Source organism: Pseudoliparis swirei, chromosome 18 (assembly GCF_029220125.1).
Source record: "Pseudoliparis swirei isolate HS2019 ecotype Mariana Trench chromosome 18, NWPU_hadal_v1, whole genome shotgun sequence".
Taxonomy (NCBI): Eukaryota; Metazoa; Chordata; class Actinopteri; order Perciformes; family Liparidae; genus Pseudoliparis; species Pseudoliparis swirei.
In genome coordinates, this window is record NC_079405.1 from 29004509 (window position 1) to 29022053 (window position 17545).

General features: G+C 49.3%; 2 protein-coding genes across 2 annotated transcripts in view; both read left to right on the forward strand.

The window, feature by feature from the left end:
- Positions 1-5962, forward strand: part of kif21b (kinesin family member 21B) — a 33605-nt gene extending 27643 nt beyond the window's left edge. The window contains 5 exon segments of the mRNA XM_056437368.1: positions 2076-2240; positions 2305-2422; positions 2558-2728; positions 3102-3301; positions 3944-5962. Coding sequence (XP_056293343.1) covers positions 2076-2240; positions 2305-2422; positions 2558-2728; positions 3102-3301; positions 3944-3992 — 703 coding nt within the window. The 3' untranslated portion in view covers positions 3993-5962.
- Positions 5963-14320: 8358 nt separating this feature from the next.
- Positions 14321-17545, forward strand: part of cpne5b (copine Vb) — a 43631-nt gene continuing 40406 nt past the window's right edge. Inside the window, exons 1-2 of the mRNA XM_056437369.1 lie at positions 14321-14331; positions 15577-15765. Coding sequence (XP_056293344.1) covers positions 14321-14331; positions 15577-15765 — 200 coding nt within the window. The remainder of the gene's footprint in view (positions 14332-15576; positions 15766-17545) is intronic.

Below are 17545 nucleotides of genomic sequence, written 5' to 3' on the forward strand. Positions count from 1 at the left end.
CCTGTCTGTCCTCCTGTCTGTCCTCCTGTCTGTCCTCCTGTCTGTCCTCCTGTCTGTCCTCCTGTCTGCCCTCCTGTCTGTCCTCCTGTCTGTCCTCCTGTCTGTCCTCCTGTCTGTCCTCCTGTCTGTCCTCCTGTCTGTCCTCCTGTCTGCCCTCCTGTCTGTCCTCCTGTCTGTCCTCCTGTCTGTCCTCCTGTCTGTCCTCCTGTCTGTCCTCCTGTCTGTCCTCCTGTCTGTCCTCCTGTCTGTCCTCCTGTCTGTCCTCCTGTCTGTCCTCCTGTCTGTCCTCCTGTCTGTCCTCCTGTCTGTCCTCCTGTCTGTCCTCCTGTCTGTCCTCCTGTCTGCCCTCCTGTCTGTCCTCCTGTCTGTCCTCCTGTCTGTCCTCCTGTCTGTCCTCCTGTCTGTCCTCCTGTCTGTCCTCCTGTCTGTCCTCCTGTCTGTCCTCCTGTCTGTCCTCCTGTCTGTCCTCCTGTCTTACCTCCTGTCTGTCCTCCTGTCTGCCCTCCTGTCTGTCCTCCTCCTGTCTGTCCTCCTGTCTGTCCTCCTGTCTGTCCTCCTGTCTGTCCTCCTGTCTGCCCTCCTGTCTGTCCTCCTGTCTGTCCTCCTGTCTGTCCTCCTGTCTGTCCTCCTGTCTGTCCTCCTGTCTGTCCTCCTGTCTGTCCTCCTGTCTGTCCTCCTGTCTGTCCTCCTGTCTGTCCTCCTGTCTGTCCTCCTGTCTGTCCTCCTGTCTGTCCTCCTGTCTGTCCTCCTGTCTGTCCTCCTGTCTGTCCTCCTGTCTGCCCTCCTGTCTGTCCTCCTGTCTGCCCTCCTGTCTGTCCTCCTGTCTGTCCTCCTGTCTGTCCTCCTGTCTTACCTCCTGTCTGTCCTCCTCTCTGTCCTCCTGTCTGTCCTCCTGTCTGTCCTCCTGTCTGTCCTCCTGTCTGTCCTCCTGTCTGTCCTCCTGTCTGTCCTCCTGTCTGTCCTCCTGTCTGTCCTCCTGTCTGTCCTCCTGTCTGTCCTCCTGTCTGTCCTCCTGTCTGTCCTCCTGTCTGTCCTCCTGTCTGTCCTCCTGTCTGTCCTCCTGTCTGTCCTCTCCTGCCTCTGTCCTCCTGTCTGTCCTCCTGTCTGTCCTCCTGTCTGCCTCCTGTCCTCTTGTCTGTCCTCTCTGTCCTCCTGTCTGTCCCCCTGTCTGACCTCCTGTCTGACCTCCTGTCTGTCCTCCTGTCTGTCCTCCTCTCTGTCCTCCTGTCCTCCTCTAGTCTGACCTCCTGTCTGACCTCCTGTCTGACCTCCTGTCTGTCCTCCTGTCTGTCCTCCTGTCTGACCTCCTGTCTGACCTCCTGTCTGTCCTCCTCTCTGTCCTCCTGTCTGCCCTCCTGTCTGTCCTCCTCTCTGCCCTCCTGTCTGTCCTCCTGTCTGTCCTCCTGTCTGTCCTCCTCTCTGTCCTCCTGTCTGCCCTCCTGTCTGTCCTCCTGTCTGTCCTCCTGTCTGTCTGCCCTCCTGTCTGCCCTCCTGTCTGTCCTCCTGTCTGCCCTCCTGTCTGTCCTCCTCTCTGTCCTCCTGTCTGCCCTCCTGTCTGCCCTCCTGTCTGCCCTCCTGTCTGTCCTCCTGTCTGTCCTCCTCTCTGTCCTCCTCTCTGTCCTCCTGTCTGTCCTCCTGTCTGTCCTCCTGTCTGTCCTCCTGTCTGCCCTCCTGTCTGCCCTCCTGTCTGCCCTCCTGTCTGTCCTCCTGTCTGTCCTCCTGTCTTACCTCCTGTCTGTCCTCCTGTCTGTCCTCCTGTCTTACCTCCTGTCTGTCCTCCTGTCTTACCTCCTGTCTGCCCTCCTGTCTGTCCTCCTCTCTGTCCTCCTGTCTGTCCTCCTCTCTGTCCTCCTGTCTGCCCTCCTGTCTGTCCTCCTGTCTGTCCTCCTGTCTGCCCTCCTGTCTGCCCTCCTGTCTGTCCTCCTCTCTGTCCTCCTGTCTGCCCTCCTGTCTGTCCTCCTCTCTGTCCTCCTGTCTGCCCTCCTGTCTGCCCTCCTGTCTGCCCTCCTGTCTGTCCCCCTGTCTGTCCTCCTGTCTTACCTCCTGTCTGACCTCCTGCTCTCTCTGCCCCTCAGGTCAGCGGGGCAGGTGGTGTCGGGCGATGCGTGCGCGGGCATCACCACGCGCACCATCACCTTCGCTCAGGGCGAGTGTCAGATTAACCAGATCGCCCTGAACGCATCGGGCTCGGTGCTCTACGCCGCCGCCGGGAACACGGTGCGCATGTGGGACCTGAACAGGTACGCCAGGTCACTGAGAACAGGTGTGTGTGTGTTATTAGACATTAAGTGTGTGTGTGTGTAGGATGCAGGCCATGGGGAAGCTGACGGGACACATCGGCTCCGTCATGTGTCTCACGGTGGGTCAGTCGCTGCTCGGCAAAGACCAGGTGATCACCGGCTCTAAGGACCACTATGTCAAGGTAACACACACACACACAGAGACACACACACACACACAGAGACACACACTCAGAGATACGCACACACGGAGACATACAGAGAGACACACAGACACACACCAGAGGGCCTCACTCACCTCCCGCTCCTCCCCTCAGGTGTTTGACGTGGCAGAGGGCATTCTGGGTAATGTGGGCCCGTCTCATAACCTGGAGCCGCCGCACTACGACGGCATCGAGTGTCTGGCGGTGAGCGGCGGCGTCCTGTTCAGCGGCTCCAGAGACAACGGCATCAAGAAGTGGGACCTGGAGCAGCAGGAGCTCACGCAGGTGAGGAGGAGGAGGAGGGAGGAAGAGGGAGGAGGGGAGGGGGGGGAGGAGGAGGAGGAGGAGAGGAGGGTGGGGGGAGGAGGAGGGAAGGAGGGGAGAGGAGGGTGGGGAGGAGGAGGAGGAGAGGAGGAGAGGGGGAGGGGGGGTTCTCCATGGAGGGAACCACGTTTCCATGTGATCCTGATGTCTGTTGTTGAGTCGCGTTGAGCTGCTAACATGCTAACATGCTAACACAACGTTTATCATTAGCATGTTTAATCTTAATAAAACAATAGAAACCATAGAGATGACGTCACCTGCTTGAGTTTTAAAGTGAGATGTGAGGACATGACCTAACCTCCTCCTCTTCCTCCTCCTCCTCCTCCTCCTGCAGCAAATCCCCACGGCCCATAAGGACTGGGTCAGCGCTCTGGCCCTGGCGCCGGGCCGCCCGGTGCTGCTGAGCGGCTGCCGGGGGGGGGTCCTGAAGGTGTGGAACGTGGAGGGCTTCACCCCCATCGGGGAGGTCAGAGGTCACGAGAGCCCCATCAACGCCATCTGCACCAACTCCAGGCAGATCTTCACGGCCTCCAGGTGAACCTGCAGAGATGTTGATACCTACATGACATTAGCATATAACTACATTTACTATATTTACCATATTAACCACATAATAATAATAATTATTATTACTAATTATAAATAATTACTATTAATAATTAATAATTATTATTATTATTATTAATAATAATAATAATAATAATTATTATTACTAATTATAAATAATTACTATTAATAATTAATTATTATAATGATCGTTATTATAATTATTATTTTTATAATAATAATAATTATTATACTAATAATGCTTGTTTACTGTTTGTATTCTTCCTTCATGTCTTTATCATCTCTCACTGTTTACTCTTTTGTCTCCTCCTCCTTCTCTTCCTCCTCCTCTTCCTCCTCCTGCCCCTGTTCCTCTTCCTCCTCCTCTTCTTCCTCCTGCTCCTCCTCCTCAGTGACTGTCGGGTCAAGTTGTGGAGCTATGTTCCAGGCTTGACTCCTTGTCTTCCTCGTCGTGTTCTTGCCATCAAGGGCCGAGCCACCAGCCTCCCATGATCTCCTCCTCCTCACCTCCTTCCTCTGGTACTCTCTTCACCTCCTCCTGCTCCTCCTTTCTTGTGATTCTGCCTGGTGTCTCCCCTCACGTCTCCCTCTTGTTGTCTCTGCTCGTAGCGACCAGACGGTGAAGGTGTGGTCCTCCAAGGTGTGGAGGAGGAGGTGATGCAGAGCTCCTCCTGTCGGCCATCTTGTGACCTGCTGACCTCCCGGTGACCTGCTGACCTCCCGGTGACCTGCTGACCTCCCGGTGACGTGGACCAGCTCCAGGCCTCCCGGTGGTTTTCCTCTGTCTGGCGGACCTCATTCAGGTCCTCCTGGTCTCCTTCGTCTCGGCGGTCTGGAGCCTCCCCCTGTTCCTCCTCCAGGACCCCCAGGGTCCGCCTGCATGGTTCTGAGGAGGTGCAGGACCAGCATGCCGGGTCGGACCTCCAGTCCCCTGCTCTCTGTTGTTCTCTGTGGGGTCCTGATGGGACGGCTCCTCCTCTCCTGGGGGCCCCATGGGGCCCTGTGAGGAGGTCTAGCTGCTGACCCTGCTGACAGGAGGACCCTCCACAGGGCTGAGGGATCCGCATCATAGAGACCGAGACCAGGACCCAGAACCTCCAGCTCCTCAAGAACCAGACCAGTGGCCCCCCCGGGGTCCTCCTCTCAGGGGGTCACGGCCTGCTGCTCCTCCTGGTCTTCTTTGAGATCCAGACTATCAGACGGACCGGGCGACTCCTTCTGCTCCTCCTGCTCCTCCAGGAGCAGATTATATTACCGGATCCTGAAGTCAGAGATTACTGGAAGTAGGTCATGAGAGAGAGAGAGGATCCTTATTGGCTCCCTCTCCTCTTCCTCTCTTCTCCCTCTCTTCTTCCTCTCTTCTTCCTCTCTTCTCTTTTATGAGTCCCAAACGAGGCGTAAAGCTATTTTACTTAAAACAATCTTTTAGCTTGACGGTATGTTTAGAAATCAGTTATATTAATGTGACATGCTTAGAGAGACGTCCCCTTAAAGTCCCTGAAAGTCACTTTAAGTCTCTTAAAGTCTCTTAAAGTCCCTTTAAGTCCCTTAAAGTCCCCTTTAAGTCTCTTAAAGTCTCTTTAAGTCCCTTAAAGTCCCTTAAAGTCTCTTAAAGTCTCTAAGTTCCCTTTAAGTCTCTAAAAGTCCCTTAAAGTCCCCTTTAAGTCCCTTAAAGTCCCCTTTAAGTCTCTTAAAGTCCTCGTAAGTCCCTTAAAGTCTCTTTAAGTCCCTTAAAGTCCCCTTTAAGTCCCTTAAAGTCTCTTAAAGTCTCTAAGTTCCCTTTAAGTCTCTAAAAGTCCCTTAAAGTCCCCTTTAAGTCTCTTAAAGTCCCTTAAAGTCCCCTTTAAGTCTCTTAAAGTCCTCGTAAGTCCTCTTTTCAAGCAGGTATTCCTCTTCCACCTTCAGATGAGATCCATCTCCTCCTCCTGTGTTCATGTCCTGACATTGTTCGCAAAGACACCAACAGGAAGATGAGGTCTCACCTTCCTCCCTTCAGGAGGTCTTCATCACACCTGATGGACCTCCTTGACTTCTCCTCCAGCTGATGGAGGTGCTCCGCCCCACCTGGACCGGTTCATCTGGTTCACTATTTAAATCCTCCGCGTTCTGAAAGTAGGATTTAAATGTTGTGCCAAAACACGACGCCCCCGTGGACCTCACCTGGTGACCTTATTGACCAACCGCTGCTTGGGGGCGGGGCTTAGCAAATGCTTAATTAAGTGAACGGTCAATTGGCTGGAAGACAAACTAAACGGCTCATTGTGGCGTGGCTCTGGACCACGGCCTGGGTCCTGAGTTCTGGTCCGGCCCACGAGGACCCAGGAGGTCCCAGGAGGTCCGCTGGGCTTCTGTGGGTCGTCCTGCAGACGGTGGAGCTCTGAGGGATGGAAGCTCTGTGGCGTCTCTGCTGCATCGTCTGTGAACTCTATGGGTCAGACACGCGGGTCAAAGGTCAAAGGGTCAAAGGTCACTGCTGCACCGACTCCTCCCCCTGAGAGTAGATGTGTGTACAGTCTCTTTTTACATCCCAGTGTGCATGTGGCTGAGCGTGTTGTCCTCACTGTACATACTGTAAATACATATTTAATGAACAATGTTCCCTCAAGAAAATAAACACGTTAAAAACGAGTCAGTCTCCGGCTCGAGTTGAGTTCTATGAATGTTGAGATCTTTGAATGTTGAGTTCTATGAATGTTGAGTTCTATGAATGTTGAGTTCTATGAATGTTGAGATCTTTGAATGTTGAGTTCTATGAATGTTGAGATCTTTGAATGTTGAGTTCTATGAATGTTGAGTTCTATGAATGTTGAGATCTTTGAATGTTGAGTTCTATGAATGTTGAGATCTTTGAATCTTGAGTTCTGAATGTTGAGATCTTTGAATGTTGAGTTCTATGAATGTTGAGTTCTATGAATGTTGAGATCTTTGAATGTTGAGTTCTGAATGTTGAGATCTTTGAATGTTGAGTTCTGAATGTTGAGTTCTGAATGTTGAGTTTTATGAATGTTGAGTTCTGAATGTTGAGATCTTTGAATGTTGAGATCTTTGAATGTTGAGTTCTATGAATGTTGAGATCTTTGAATGTTGAGATCTTTGAATGTTGAGTTCTATGAATGTCGAGATCTTTGAATGTTGAGATCTTTGAATGTTGAGTTCTATGAATGTTGAGATCTTTGAATGTTGAGATCTTTGAATGTTGAGTTCTATGAATGTCGAGATCTTTGAATGTTGAGATCTTTGAATGTTGAGTTCTATGAATGTTGAGATCTTTGAATGTTGAGTTCTATGAGTGTTGAGTTCTGTGAATGTTGAGTTGTGTGAATGTTGAGTTCTGTCTTCTTCTTCGGAAAAATAAACTTCAGAACGATAGTTCCCTTTTTTTAGTTTCCTGTTTTTCTTCTTTTATTCCCGCTGCAGGTTAGACGTTGATCTCCATGGAGAGACGACGCCCTCAGAAGGAGACGCGTTATTGTTTATTAGTCATAAACGGACTGGGAGGTGTACGGAGGAGGTGTACGGAGGAGGTGCAGGTCGGGAGGAGTTTCGTCTCCTCTCCAGGACCAGAGATCCAGACTCAGAAGTCGTACGTCTTCATTTCCTCCTCAGACTGATCGTTAGCTGGTGTCAGGCCGGGGGAGACGACGGCCATCAGCTCCTCCTGCTCCTCCTCCTGCTCCTCCGAGGAGAAACCGTTTGAAGACGCCAGTTCCAAACAAATATGCATCCATACAGGAACGTTCTGCATGATGGACGCCTGGTTTCATCTCACTGCGACTGCTGAGATATATATATATATTAGTTAATATACATATTATATATAATAAATAATATTTAACATATATAATAAATAATATATAACATATATAAATATATATATTTTCTATTAATATATCTATATATATATTAATAGAAAAAGAAAAAAAATAGATGTATATATATTCCATAGATTTAGTGTATTCCTGTCTCTGATGCTCGTACGTCTCTTGTTCAGGAGTCTCTGGTACAGATGTTCGCCACATGTTGAGCAACACGTTTATTTATTAATACAACAACACGTTAAATTCATCTTCTTTACACACGTGTTTTCATTCAGCACATGTCCTGCTCTCACTTCTTCTTCTTCTTCTTCTTCTTCTTGGACTCCTCCCCCTCGGCGGGCGGCTCCGTGCTCCTCCAGGGCAGGCAGCTGTAGGACAGCAGCGCGGCGAGGAGGTAGGCCGCCATGCCGGCGTGCGGGCCCAGGGCCAGGCACAGCGGCTGGGCCAGCACGAACAGGCAGAACACGTTCAGCGACGCCCGCTGGTCCAGCTCCACGCGGTCCTCCTGCGTCGCCTTCATCACGCCGAAGAAGTACAGCAGGGCCACGGCCGGGTAGAACGCCAACTCCACCATGAGGTCGGGTAGCACCTCGGGGTCCGACGAGCGAGGGCGAGTCAGATCCACTGCAGCGTTGAGAGAGAGAGAGTCTTCAGAGGCTCAGTCGCCCGGCTCAGATGTGGTCTGAAGTCCCTCTGAAGGAATCCGACTTCGACCTTTGACCCAGCGTCACAGACCTGTCAATCATTGAGTCTGTTATCAGGACCTGGCTGTGACCTCTGACCTCAGCGGGTTCCTCAAGAGAGCCGCTCTCCTTAGACTCACCACGGTGCTTTCATCAAGAAGCCACAAACAGGAAGAACTGTTCTCAACACAACGTGGACCACAGGGACCAAGTGGACCACAGGGACCACAGGGACCAAGTGGACCACGTGGACCACAGGGACCACAGGGACCAAGTGGACCACAGGGACCACAGGGACCACAGGGACCATGTGGACCTCGTGGACCACATGGACCACAGGGACCATAATAATAATAATCATTTATTTTATATAGCGCTTCTCAAGTCACCCGAAGTCACTTTACAGAGTCCAGAGTCCAGTAGTCACACACAGTCATACCGGTGGTGGAGCTACATCAGTAGCCACAGCTGCCCTGGGGCAGACTGACGGAAGCGTGGCAGCCAATCAGCGCCTCCGGCCCCTCCCCCACCACCAACATTCATTCATGTGGACCATGTGGACTTCATGGACCACATGGACCACATGGACCATGTGGATGACAGGGACCTCATGGACCATGTGGACCACAGGGACCTCGTGGACCTTATGGACCTTATGGACCTCATGGACCTCATATACTGATTAGTATACAAATCAAATTTGATACAAAGAAGGTGAATGAGAGCTTCAAACAGAGGAGGATCATATGAGACCAGTATGAGAGCAGCATCAGACTAGCATGAGACCAGCATCAGACCAGCATGAGACCAGCATGAGACCAGCATCAGACCAGCATCAGACCAGCATCAGACCAGTATGAGACCAGCATCAGACCAGCATCAGACCAGCATCAGACCAGCATGAGACCAGTATGAGACCAGCATCAGACCAGCATCAGACCAGCATCAGACCAGCATGAGACCAGTATGAGACCAGTATGAGACCAGCATCAGACCAGCATCAGACCAGCATGAGACCAGCATGAGACCAGCATGAGACCAGCATCAGACCAGCATCAGACCAGCATGAGACCAGCATCAGACCAGCATGAGACCAGCATCAGACCAGCATCAGACCAGTATGAGACCAGCATCAGACCAGCATCAGACCAGCATCAGACCAGTATGAGACCAGTATGAGACCAGCATGAGACCAGCATCAGACCAGTATCAGACCAGTATCAGACCAGCATGAGACCAGCATGAGACCAGCATGAGACCAGCATCAGACCAGCATGAGACCAGCATCAGACCAGCATCAGACCAGCATGAGACCAGCATCAGACCAGCATCAGACCAGCATGAGACCAGCATCAGACCAGCATCAGACCAGTATGAGACCAGCATCAGACCAGCATCAGACCAGTATGAGACCAGCATCAGACCAGCATCAGACCAGTATCAGACCAGCATGAGACCAGCATCAGACCAGCATGAGACCAGCATGAGACCAGCATGAGACCAGCATCAGACCAGCATCAGACCAGCATGAGACCAGCATGAGACCAGTATCAGACCAGCATCAGACCAGCATCAGACTAGCATCAGACCAGCATCAGACCAGCATCAGACCAGTATGAGACCAGCATGAGACCAGCATCAGACCAGCATGAGACCAGCATCAGACCAGCATCAGACCAGTATGAGACCAGCATGAGACCAGCATTAGACCAGCATCAGACCAGCATCAGACCAGCATGAGACCAGCATCAGACCAGCATCAGACCAGCATGAGACCAGCATTAGACCAGCATCAGACCAGTATCAGACCAGTATGAGACCAGCATCAGACCAGCATCAGACCAGCATCAGACCAGCATGAGACCAGCATCAGACCAGCATCAGACCAGCATGAGACCAGCATTAGACCAGCATCAGACCAGTATCAGACCAGTATCAGACCAGCATCAGACCAGCATCAGACCAGCATCAGACCAGCATGAGACCAGCATGAGACCAGCATCAGACCAGCATGAGACCAGCATCAGACCAGCATGAGACCAGCATGAGACCAGCATCAGACCAGCATGAGACCAGCATGAGACCAGCATGAGACCAGTATGAGACCAGTATGAGACCAGCATCAGACCAGCATCAGACCAGTATGAGACCAGTATGAGACCAGCATCAGACCAGCATGAGACCAGTAGCCTGAGACCAGCATCAGACCAGTATGAGAGCAGCATCAGACCTCAGCTTCTTGGCTCTCTTCGGAGGCGGTCGCATTTTCTCTCCCTCTCCTCCCCATGATCTTCCCTTCCCTGCTTGGCTTCTCTCGTCATGTCTTGTCTTGTTTTATACTTGAGAGACTCTCTCCTCATCGCTCTTCGAACTAAAAACCATGGACCGATCAACTGATCATCTGATCAACTGGTCTCTCAACGCAATTGACACCGTCTTCTCGACGAGAAGCTTGGGTTTGGGGGAACCTGCCCGTCCTGCCGGGACGTTGCAGCTGGTTACACGATGGACGTGTCGTGTGCCTAGCAGCCTTTCCGTGGAGGACGTAGATGACATCTACCTATTCGGAACTATGATTACAGGATTTCTGCTGTTTGGATTTGGCGTTGCCCTGGTTTATCGGAAAATTAAGGAAACGGTGACAGCCGTTAAAAGCCCCTAAGGCTGCCCGACGAAATTGGATCGATTTGAAAAATGGGAGGAAAGTGGTGGAATAGCAGGTGCGCAAATTGGATGTAGCTGCTGGCAGACCAAACAATCCCAATCTTATCTGCTTTCGGCTCCCTCAACCAGAACGGTGCCTTGGCCAAGGCCGTTCGGAACAACAACTCCTGAAGATCGCTGAAGTGAGAACCTCTCTCCTTTCCTTCCCCCTATCCACAGACACCTGTGGTTGTTTTCTCCCAGGACCTTTCAAGGCTATCTCCATGGCAACGACCATCTTGCGGACTGAGAACTCTGTCTGTTGTGGCCTGGGGGAGGACGACATACCAGAACACGCACACACGAACTTTCAATAATACTGATTGCATTCACTACCCCCCTCCCCCCATCCCACGCCTTCGCCTGCTTTTCACCCCAGTGGGACGGACGGGCTGTGGCTGGCGCTGCTATGTTGGCGCCGGACCGGCTGGCTGCTTGTCGGTGCTGGTTACCTTCTGCCCCAATGGATGGGCTTAGATCACCCAGTTGTTGGATTACCTCCTCCCCTTCCTACTCGTTGCAAGTCATGTCTAAAATGTATGTGCTTATGTGCTAAGGTGTTTTTCCTGCTCCCACACTGTACCCCTCTCGGGGCATAGTCGGGGGGTTGGTGTTTTTTCTCGCCTTCTTCCCTCATGTTATGCTGTAATCTTTCATCCACCCTTTCTTGTAATTTCGATGCTTTTGTACCTGTACTCTGGCAAACGACAAATAAATATATCAATCAATCAATCAATCAATCAATGAGACCAGTATGAGACCAGTATGAGACCAGCATCAGACCAGCATCAGACCAGTATGAGAGCAGCATCAGACCAGTATGAGACCAGTATGAGACCAGCATCAGACCAGCATCAGACCAGTATGAGACCAGTATGAGAGCAGCATCAGACCAGTATGAGACCAGCATCAGACCAGCATGAGACCAGTATGAGACCAGTATGAGAGCAGCATCAGACCAGTATGAGACCAGCATGAGACCAGCATGAGACCAGCATGAGACCAGCATGAGACCAGTATGAGAGCAGCATCAGACCAGTATGAGACCAGCATCAGACCAGCATCAGACCAGTATGAGACCAGTATGAGACCAGCATCAGACCAGCATCAGACCAGCATCAGACCAGTATGAGACCAGTATGAGACCAGCATGAGACCAGCATCAGACCAGCATCAGACCAGTATGAGACCAGTATGAGACCAGCATCAGACCAGCATGAGACCAGTAGCCTGAGACCAGTATGAGACCAGCATCAGACCAGCATCAGACCAGCATGAGACCAGCATCAGACCAGCATCAGACCAGCATCAGACCAGTATGAGACCAGTATGAGACCAGCATCAGACCAGCATCAGACCAGCATCAGACCAGTATGAGACCAGTATGAGACCAGCATCAGACCAGTATGAGACCAGCATCAGACCAGTATGAGACCAGTATGAGACCAGCATCAGACCAGCATCAGACCAGTATGAGACCAGCATCAGACCAGTATGAGACCAGTATGAGACCAGCATCAGACCAGTATGAGACCAGCATCAGACCAGTATGAGACCAGTGCGAATAACAAAGCAGGCATCGGGTTCTCTGAGTCTCAGAACTCTCCGGATGGACTCCGGCCTCTAACGGGCCAACGCGTTTCATTTGGCTGCAATCTGCGACCTCACCACCTGGTGTCGCCAAACACACGTTGATGGTTAGATTGACACTTTGGACATTTCTCCAAGAACGTCTCTTTTTAATCAATTTATTTACTGTGTTATCTTAAATGCTTCATGGAGTTTGTCTCCTGGTCTAGATTATTATAGATGTTATATATTATTATATTATAGATTATATGGATTATTATATTATAGATATAGATTATTATTATATAGATTTTTTAGATTATTATATGGATTATTATATTATAGATATTATAGACATTATAGATTACTTATTACTATCTGATTTATTTCGCCTCAATGTTTTTCTTAAATCCTCCAGTTGAATATTATTTTCATTACTTCCTGACAGACTCAAACTTTAAAGGCTGAACATAACAGACTGAATACCTGTTGGACCTGCAGCGCGTATCAATTAGTCTTATAGTTATGAATGAAAACAAAGCTCAGCCTGAAGGTTCAGTCACATCTCAGACTCCATTGTTCTCTCCTGAAGGAGCTTTGGTCTGTTTTGGCATATTTGCTTCAAGAAGGCGATATTTTAGGACAGCGTGACGCAAGTGAACATAATCACAGTTATTAGAGCTCGTAGGAAACCGCAGGGGGCCGAGGGCAGGCCGCAGGAAGCCCTCCGTGTTATTACCGTGACCACAGAGCAGGACCGCCTCCTGGGCCTCGGAGCAGGACCGCCTCCTGGGCCTCGGAGCAGGACCGCCTCCTGGGCCTCTGAGCAGGACCGCCTCCTGGGCCTCGGAGCAGGACCCCTTCATCGAGACGCTCATAACGATTTGTTTTAAAGAAAAACAATTAGAATAAACCCCAAAACACCGAAGAGAACGAACCGAGAGCCGAGAGGGAGGAGCTGAAGAACGAGATGGAGAGAGGAGAGAAGAGAGGAGTGAAGAGAGGAGTGAAGAGAGGAGAGAAGAGAGGAGTGAAGAGAGGAGTGAAGAGAGGAGAGAAGAGGAGAGGAGAGGAGAGGAGAGAGGAGAGGAGAGAGAGGAGAGAAGAGAGGAGAGGAGAGGAGGAGCAGCAGGAGGAGGAGGAGAGAGAGGAGGAGGAGGAGGAGAGGGGAGAGGAGAGGGGAGAGAAGAGAGAGGAGAGGAGAGGAGAGAGGAGAGAGGAGGCTGTGATGATGATGATGATGATGATGTGAACAGATTCATAAACACCTGTCACTGGTTATAAATATCTGGAATCCCACAGACTGTTGGAGGTCTTCCTCCTGGTCCTCCTTCTGGTCCTCCTTCTGGTCCTCCTTCTGTTCCTCCTTCTGTTCCTCCTGCTGTTCCTCCTTCTGGTCCTCCTTCTGGTCCTCCTTCTGTTCCTCCTGCTGGTCCTCCTTCTGTTCCTCCTGCTGTTCCTCCTGCTGGTCCTCCTGCTGGTCCTCCTTCTGTTTCTCCTGCTGGTCCTCCTCTCTGCTCCCACTCCAATTGGAACATCTGCAGTCATGTGTTAAGCCAGCAAGCCCTTAAAATGTGTGTGTGTGTGTGTGTGTGTGTGTGTGTGTGTGTGTGTGTGTGTGTGTGTGTGTGTGTGTGTGTGTGTGTGTGTGTGTGTGTGTGAGAGAGCCTCTTTATCTCTGTTTATAGGCGGTTCAGACACGTTTAGGAACATTATTTGTCTTTTTATGTGTACAGTGGTGCATGACTCGGAAATAATGATTGTGTGTATATGTGTGTGCATGTGTGTGTGTGTGCGTGAGCTGCAGGCTGTGGTTGGAGCATCCTGTCGGTATAAATTGATTTCCAGAATCCAGATGCAAGGTGTACAGATTTATGAAAGAAAGAAAATGCTTTTAGGTGTGTGTGTGTGTATATATATGTGTGTGTGTGTGTGTGTGTGTGTGTGTGTGTCAGAGGGAGTAAAGCTACTATACCAGATAATGGTTGTAGTTCTCCAGCTGGTTAACAGAGATTTCCTTCTGGAAGCTTCTTAAGACAACGGGATGCAAAATATACATATATATATATATTGTATATATACTGTATATATATTTATAGTATATAAATATATATATATATATAACCACAGGTGTAGGACATGAACAAATCAGGAAGCACATGGGGGGGGGGGGGGGACTCACACCGGCTGTGAACTGAGCTCAGTGTCCAGAGATGGGCAGAAGGTGTGTGTGTGTTGTTGTTGTTGTTGTTGTTGTTTCCTTCAACTCAATCTGTGAAGCAGATGATATAATCTGTTATTCATGCTGCTGGTGTTGTCGTGTATTTCTATATATAAGTCCTTTTGTTCATGAAAAGGGAGAGAGATATGTGGAGTGGTAGAAGACACACACACAGACACACAGAGACACACACACACAGACAGACACACACACAGAGAGACACACAGAGACAGACACACACACAGAGAGACACACACACACACACACACAGAGACACACACACTACACACACACACACACACACACACACACACATACAGGTAGTTCATCATGTTTATCTGGTGGTTTGTCCTCGGCTGATGATGGTGGTCCTCTCTCTCCCTCCCTCTCTCTCTCTCTCTCTCTCTCTCTCTCTCTGTGATTCTGGTATTAATAGATTTTAATTCATCATGAACTCTTTTATTTGTTGCGTCTTTAGAATCTGACTGAAGTCCAGAGGAAGAGAGACATGGGGGGGGGGGGGGGCGCTGGTACCACACGCTGATCCACATCCAAAGCCGATGATGGATCTCAGCTCAAACGACGTGTCGGCCGAGGAGGAGGAGGAAGAGGAGCAGGAGGAGGAGGAGGCAGAAGAGTAGCAGGAGGAGAAGGAAGAGGAGGAGGAGAAGGAAGAGGAGGAGGAGGAGCAGGAGGAGAAGGAGGAGGAGGAAGACGAGGAGGAGGAGCAGGAGGAGAAGGAAGAGAAGGAGGAGGAGCAGGAGGAGGAGGAAGACGAGGAGGAGAAGGAAGAGGAGGAGGAGAAGGAAGAGGAGGAGCAGCAGGAGGAGGAAGAAGAGGAGGAGGAGGAGCAGGATGAGGAGGAGCAGGAAGAGGAGGATGTGTGTGTGCTCTTCATCCCTCTGAAGCAGACCGGGAGGATCTCTCATGAAGCTCGGGATCTCAGAGAATCTCCCGCGTGATTTAAAACAGAGACAGAGAGACAGATTTATACATCTATACATTTATATTTATTATATTTAACTTATTTATTATATTTACGGTGCCCGGTGCGCCTCTGCGGGTTTTCTCTCCTCCGCGCTGCTCCTCCTGCTCCTCCTGCTCCTCCTCCTCTCCAGCTGAAACATTTGTGAAGTCGCTTCTTCTCCCGCTCGGACGGAGAGCGGTTGTTCTCGGATCTGGTCTCGGATCTGGTCTCGGATCTGGTCCCTTATCTGGTCCCTTATCTGGTCCCTGTGGTCGCCGGAGACCCGACGCGCGCCGGCGGGTCCAGGCGGAGCGGCTCCCGGATCCGACCCGCGCCCCGTGGAGCGTGGAGATGGAGGTGCTGGAGGGAGACGGGCTGGACAAGCTGGAGGACATGTCCTCGGGATACGACTTCGACCCCATCACCGGGAACATCCCCGCCACCAAGGTGGAGCTCACCGTGTCCTGCAGGTGAGTCGCGGCGCGGGAAGTTGGCGGTGAAAGTTGCGCCGACGCCCCTCCGGGTCTCAGGAGGAGGGGGTCTGTGGTCCGGGTCCGCTATGAGAGGTGGATCCATCGGCTCTCCGCGGGGAGCAGCGCATCGATCACATGCGGATCGATCGATTTGATAAAGTTCCTGAAGGAGTCAGAAGAGGAGCTGAAGTTCTCCTCATGTTCAGGAGCTCTGATGGAGCTTCTCCTCTAAGAGAGCTACAAGGTTCACACAGCACTCAGGCTGATTCTCTTTATTATTATATTATTATATTTTGTTATTATATAATATAATTATACTCTATATTATTATATTATTATATAATTATACTTTTATATAATTATATTATGTTATTATATAATATAATTATACTTTTATATAATTATATTATTATGTTGTTATATTCTATAATTATACTTCTATATTATTATATTATTATATTATGTTATTATATAATTATACTTTTATATAATTATATTATGTTATTATATTATATAATTATACTTTTATATAATCATATAATTATATTATGTTATTATATTATATAATTATATAATTATACTATTATATTATTATACTATTATATTATTATACTATTATATTATTATACTTGTATACTAATACTAAACTATTATATTATTATATTATTATACTTTTATATTATTATTATATTATACTATTATATTATTATATTATAATACTAATACTATTATATTATTATATTATTATACGTTTATATTATTAGATTATTATACTATTATACTAATACTATAGTATTATATAATTATATTATTATACTTTTATATTATATTATTATACGAATACTATACTATTATATTATTATATTATTATATTATTTTCAGTGAGTAAAATATTTCAGGAGAATATATCCTCGGATGAATGAAAGAAAACCAGTTCAGTGTTCACTCTCCCAGTGTGAGACCAACATCAGTGCTGGTATGTTCACACTCACACACACATACACACACACACACACACACACACACACACACACACTCACACTCACACTCCGGTCTTTGATGGTTTTAGGAGCCGTGCAGCTACAACAAGCCGTGGCTCAATTATTGACGAGCTTCCTGGTGTTCAGAGAAGACGACACATCGCTCAGCTTGGAGGAAGAAAGACAACAACAAACACAACAACAACAACAACACAAACACAGCCCTAAAACGAGTGTTTCAATTAACTGAATGAACGACCGACTGCTTGTGGAGTGTGTGTGGGCGGTGGTGGAGGAGCGGGGGAGGAGGGGTGGAGGAGTGGGGGAGGATGGAGGAGGAAGATGATGGAGGTGGAGGAGGGCAGCGTGTTGACGATCCGTCATGTGTCGTTAACTTCAGGTGCACAACGAGTCGGACCGCTGCACCCAGAGCATCATTTATATGACAACGTGTACGTGTGAGTGTGTGTGCATGTGTGTGTGTGTATGCCTGTGTGAGGGTGTGAGTGTACGTGAGTGTGAGTGTGTGTGTGTGAGTGTGAGTGTGTGTGTGAGAGAGAGAGTGTATGTGAGAGTGTGTATGTGTGAGTGTGTGTGTGTGTGTGAGAGAGTGGGTGTGTGAATATGTGTGAATGTGTGTGAGGTTGTTCCTATTCCCTCTGCTTCACTGCCCTTTGTGTGTGTGAATATGTATGTGTGTGTGTGTGTGTGAACGTGTGTGTGTGAATATGTCTCTGTGTGTGTGTGTGTGTGAATATGTCTGTGTGTGTGTGTGTGAATGTGTGTGTGTGAATATG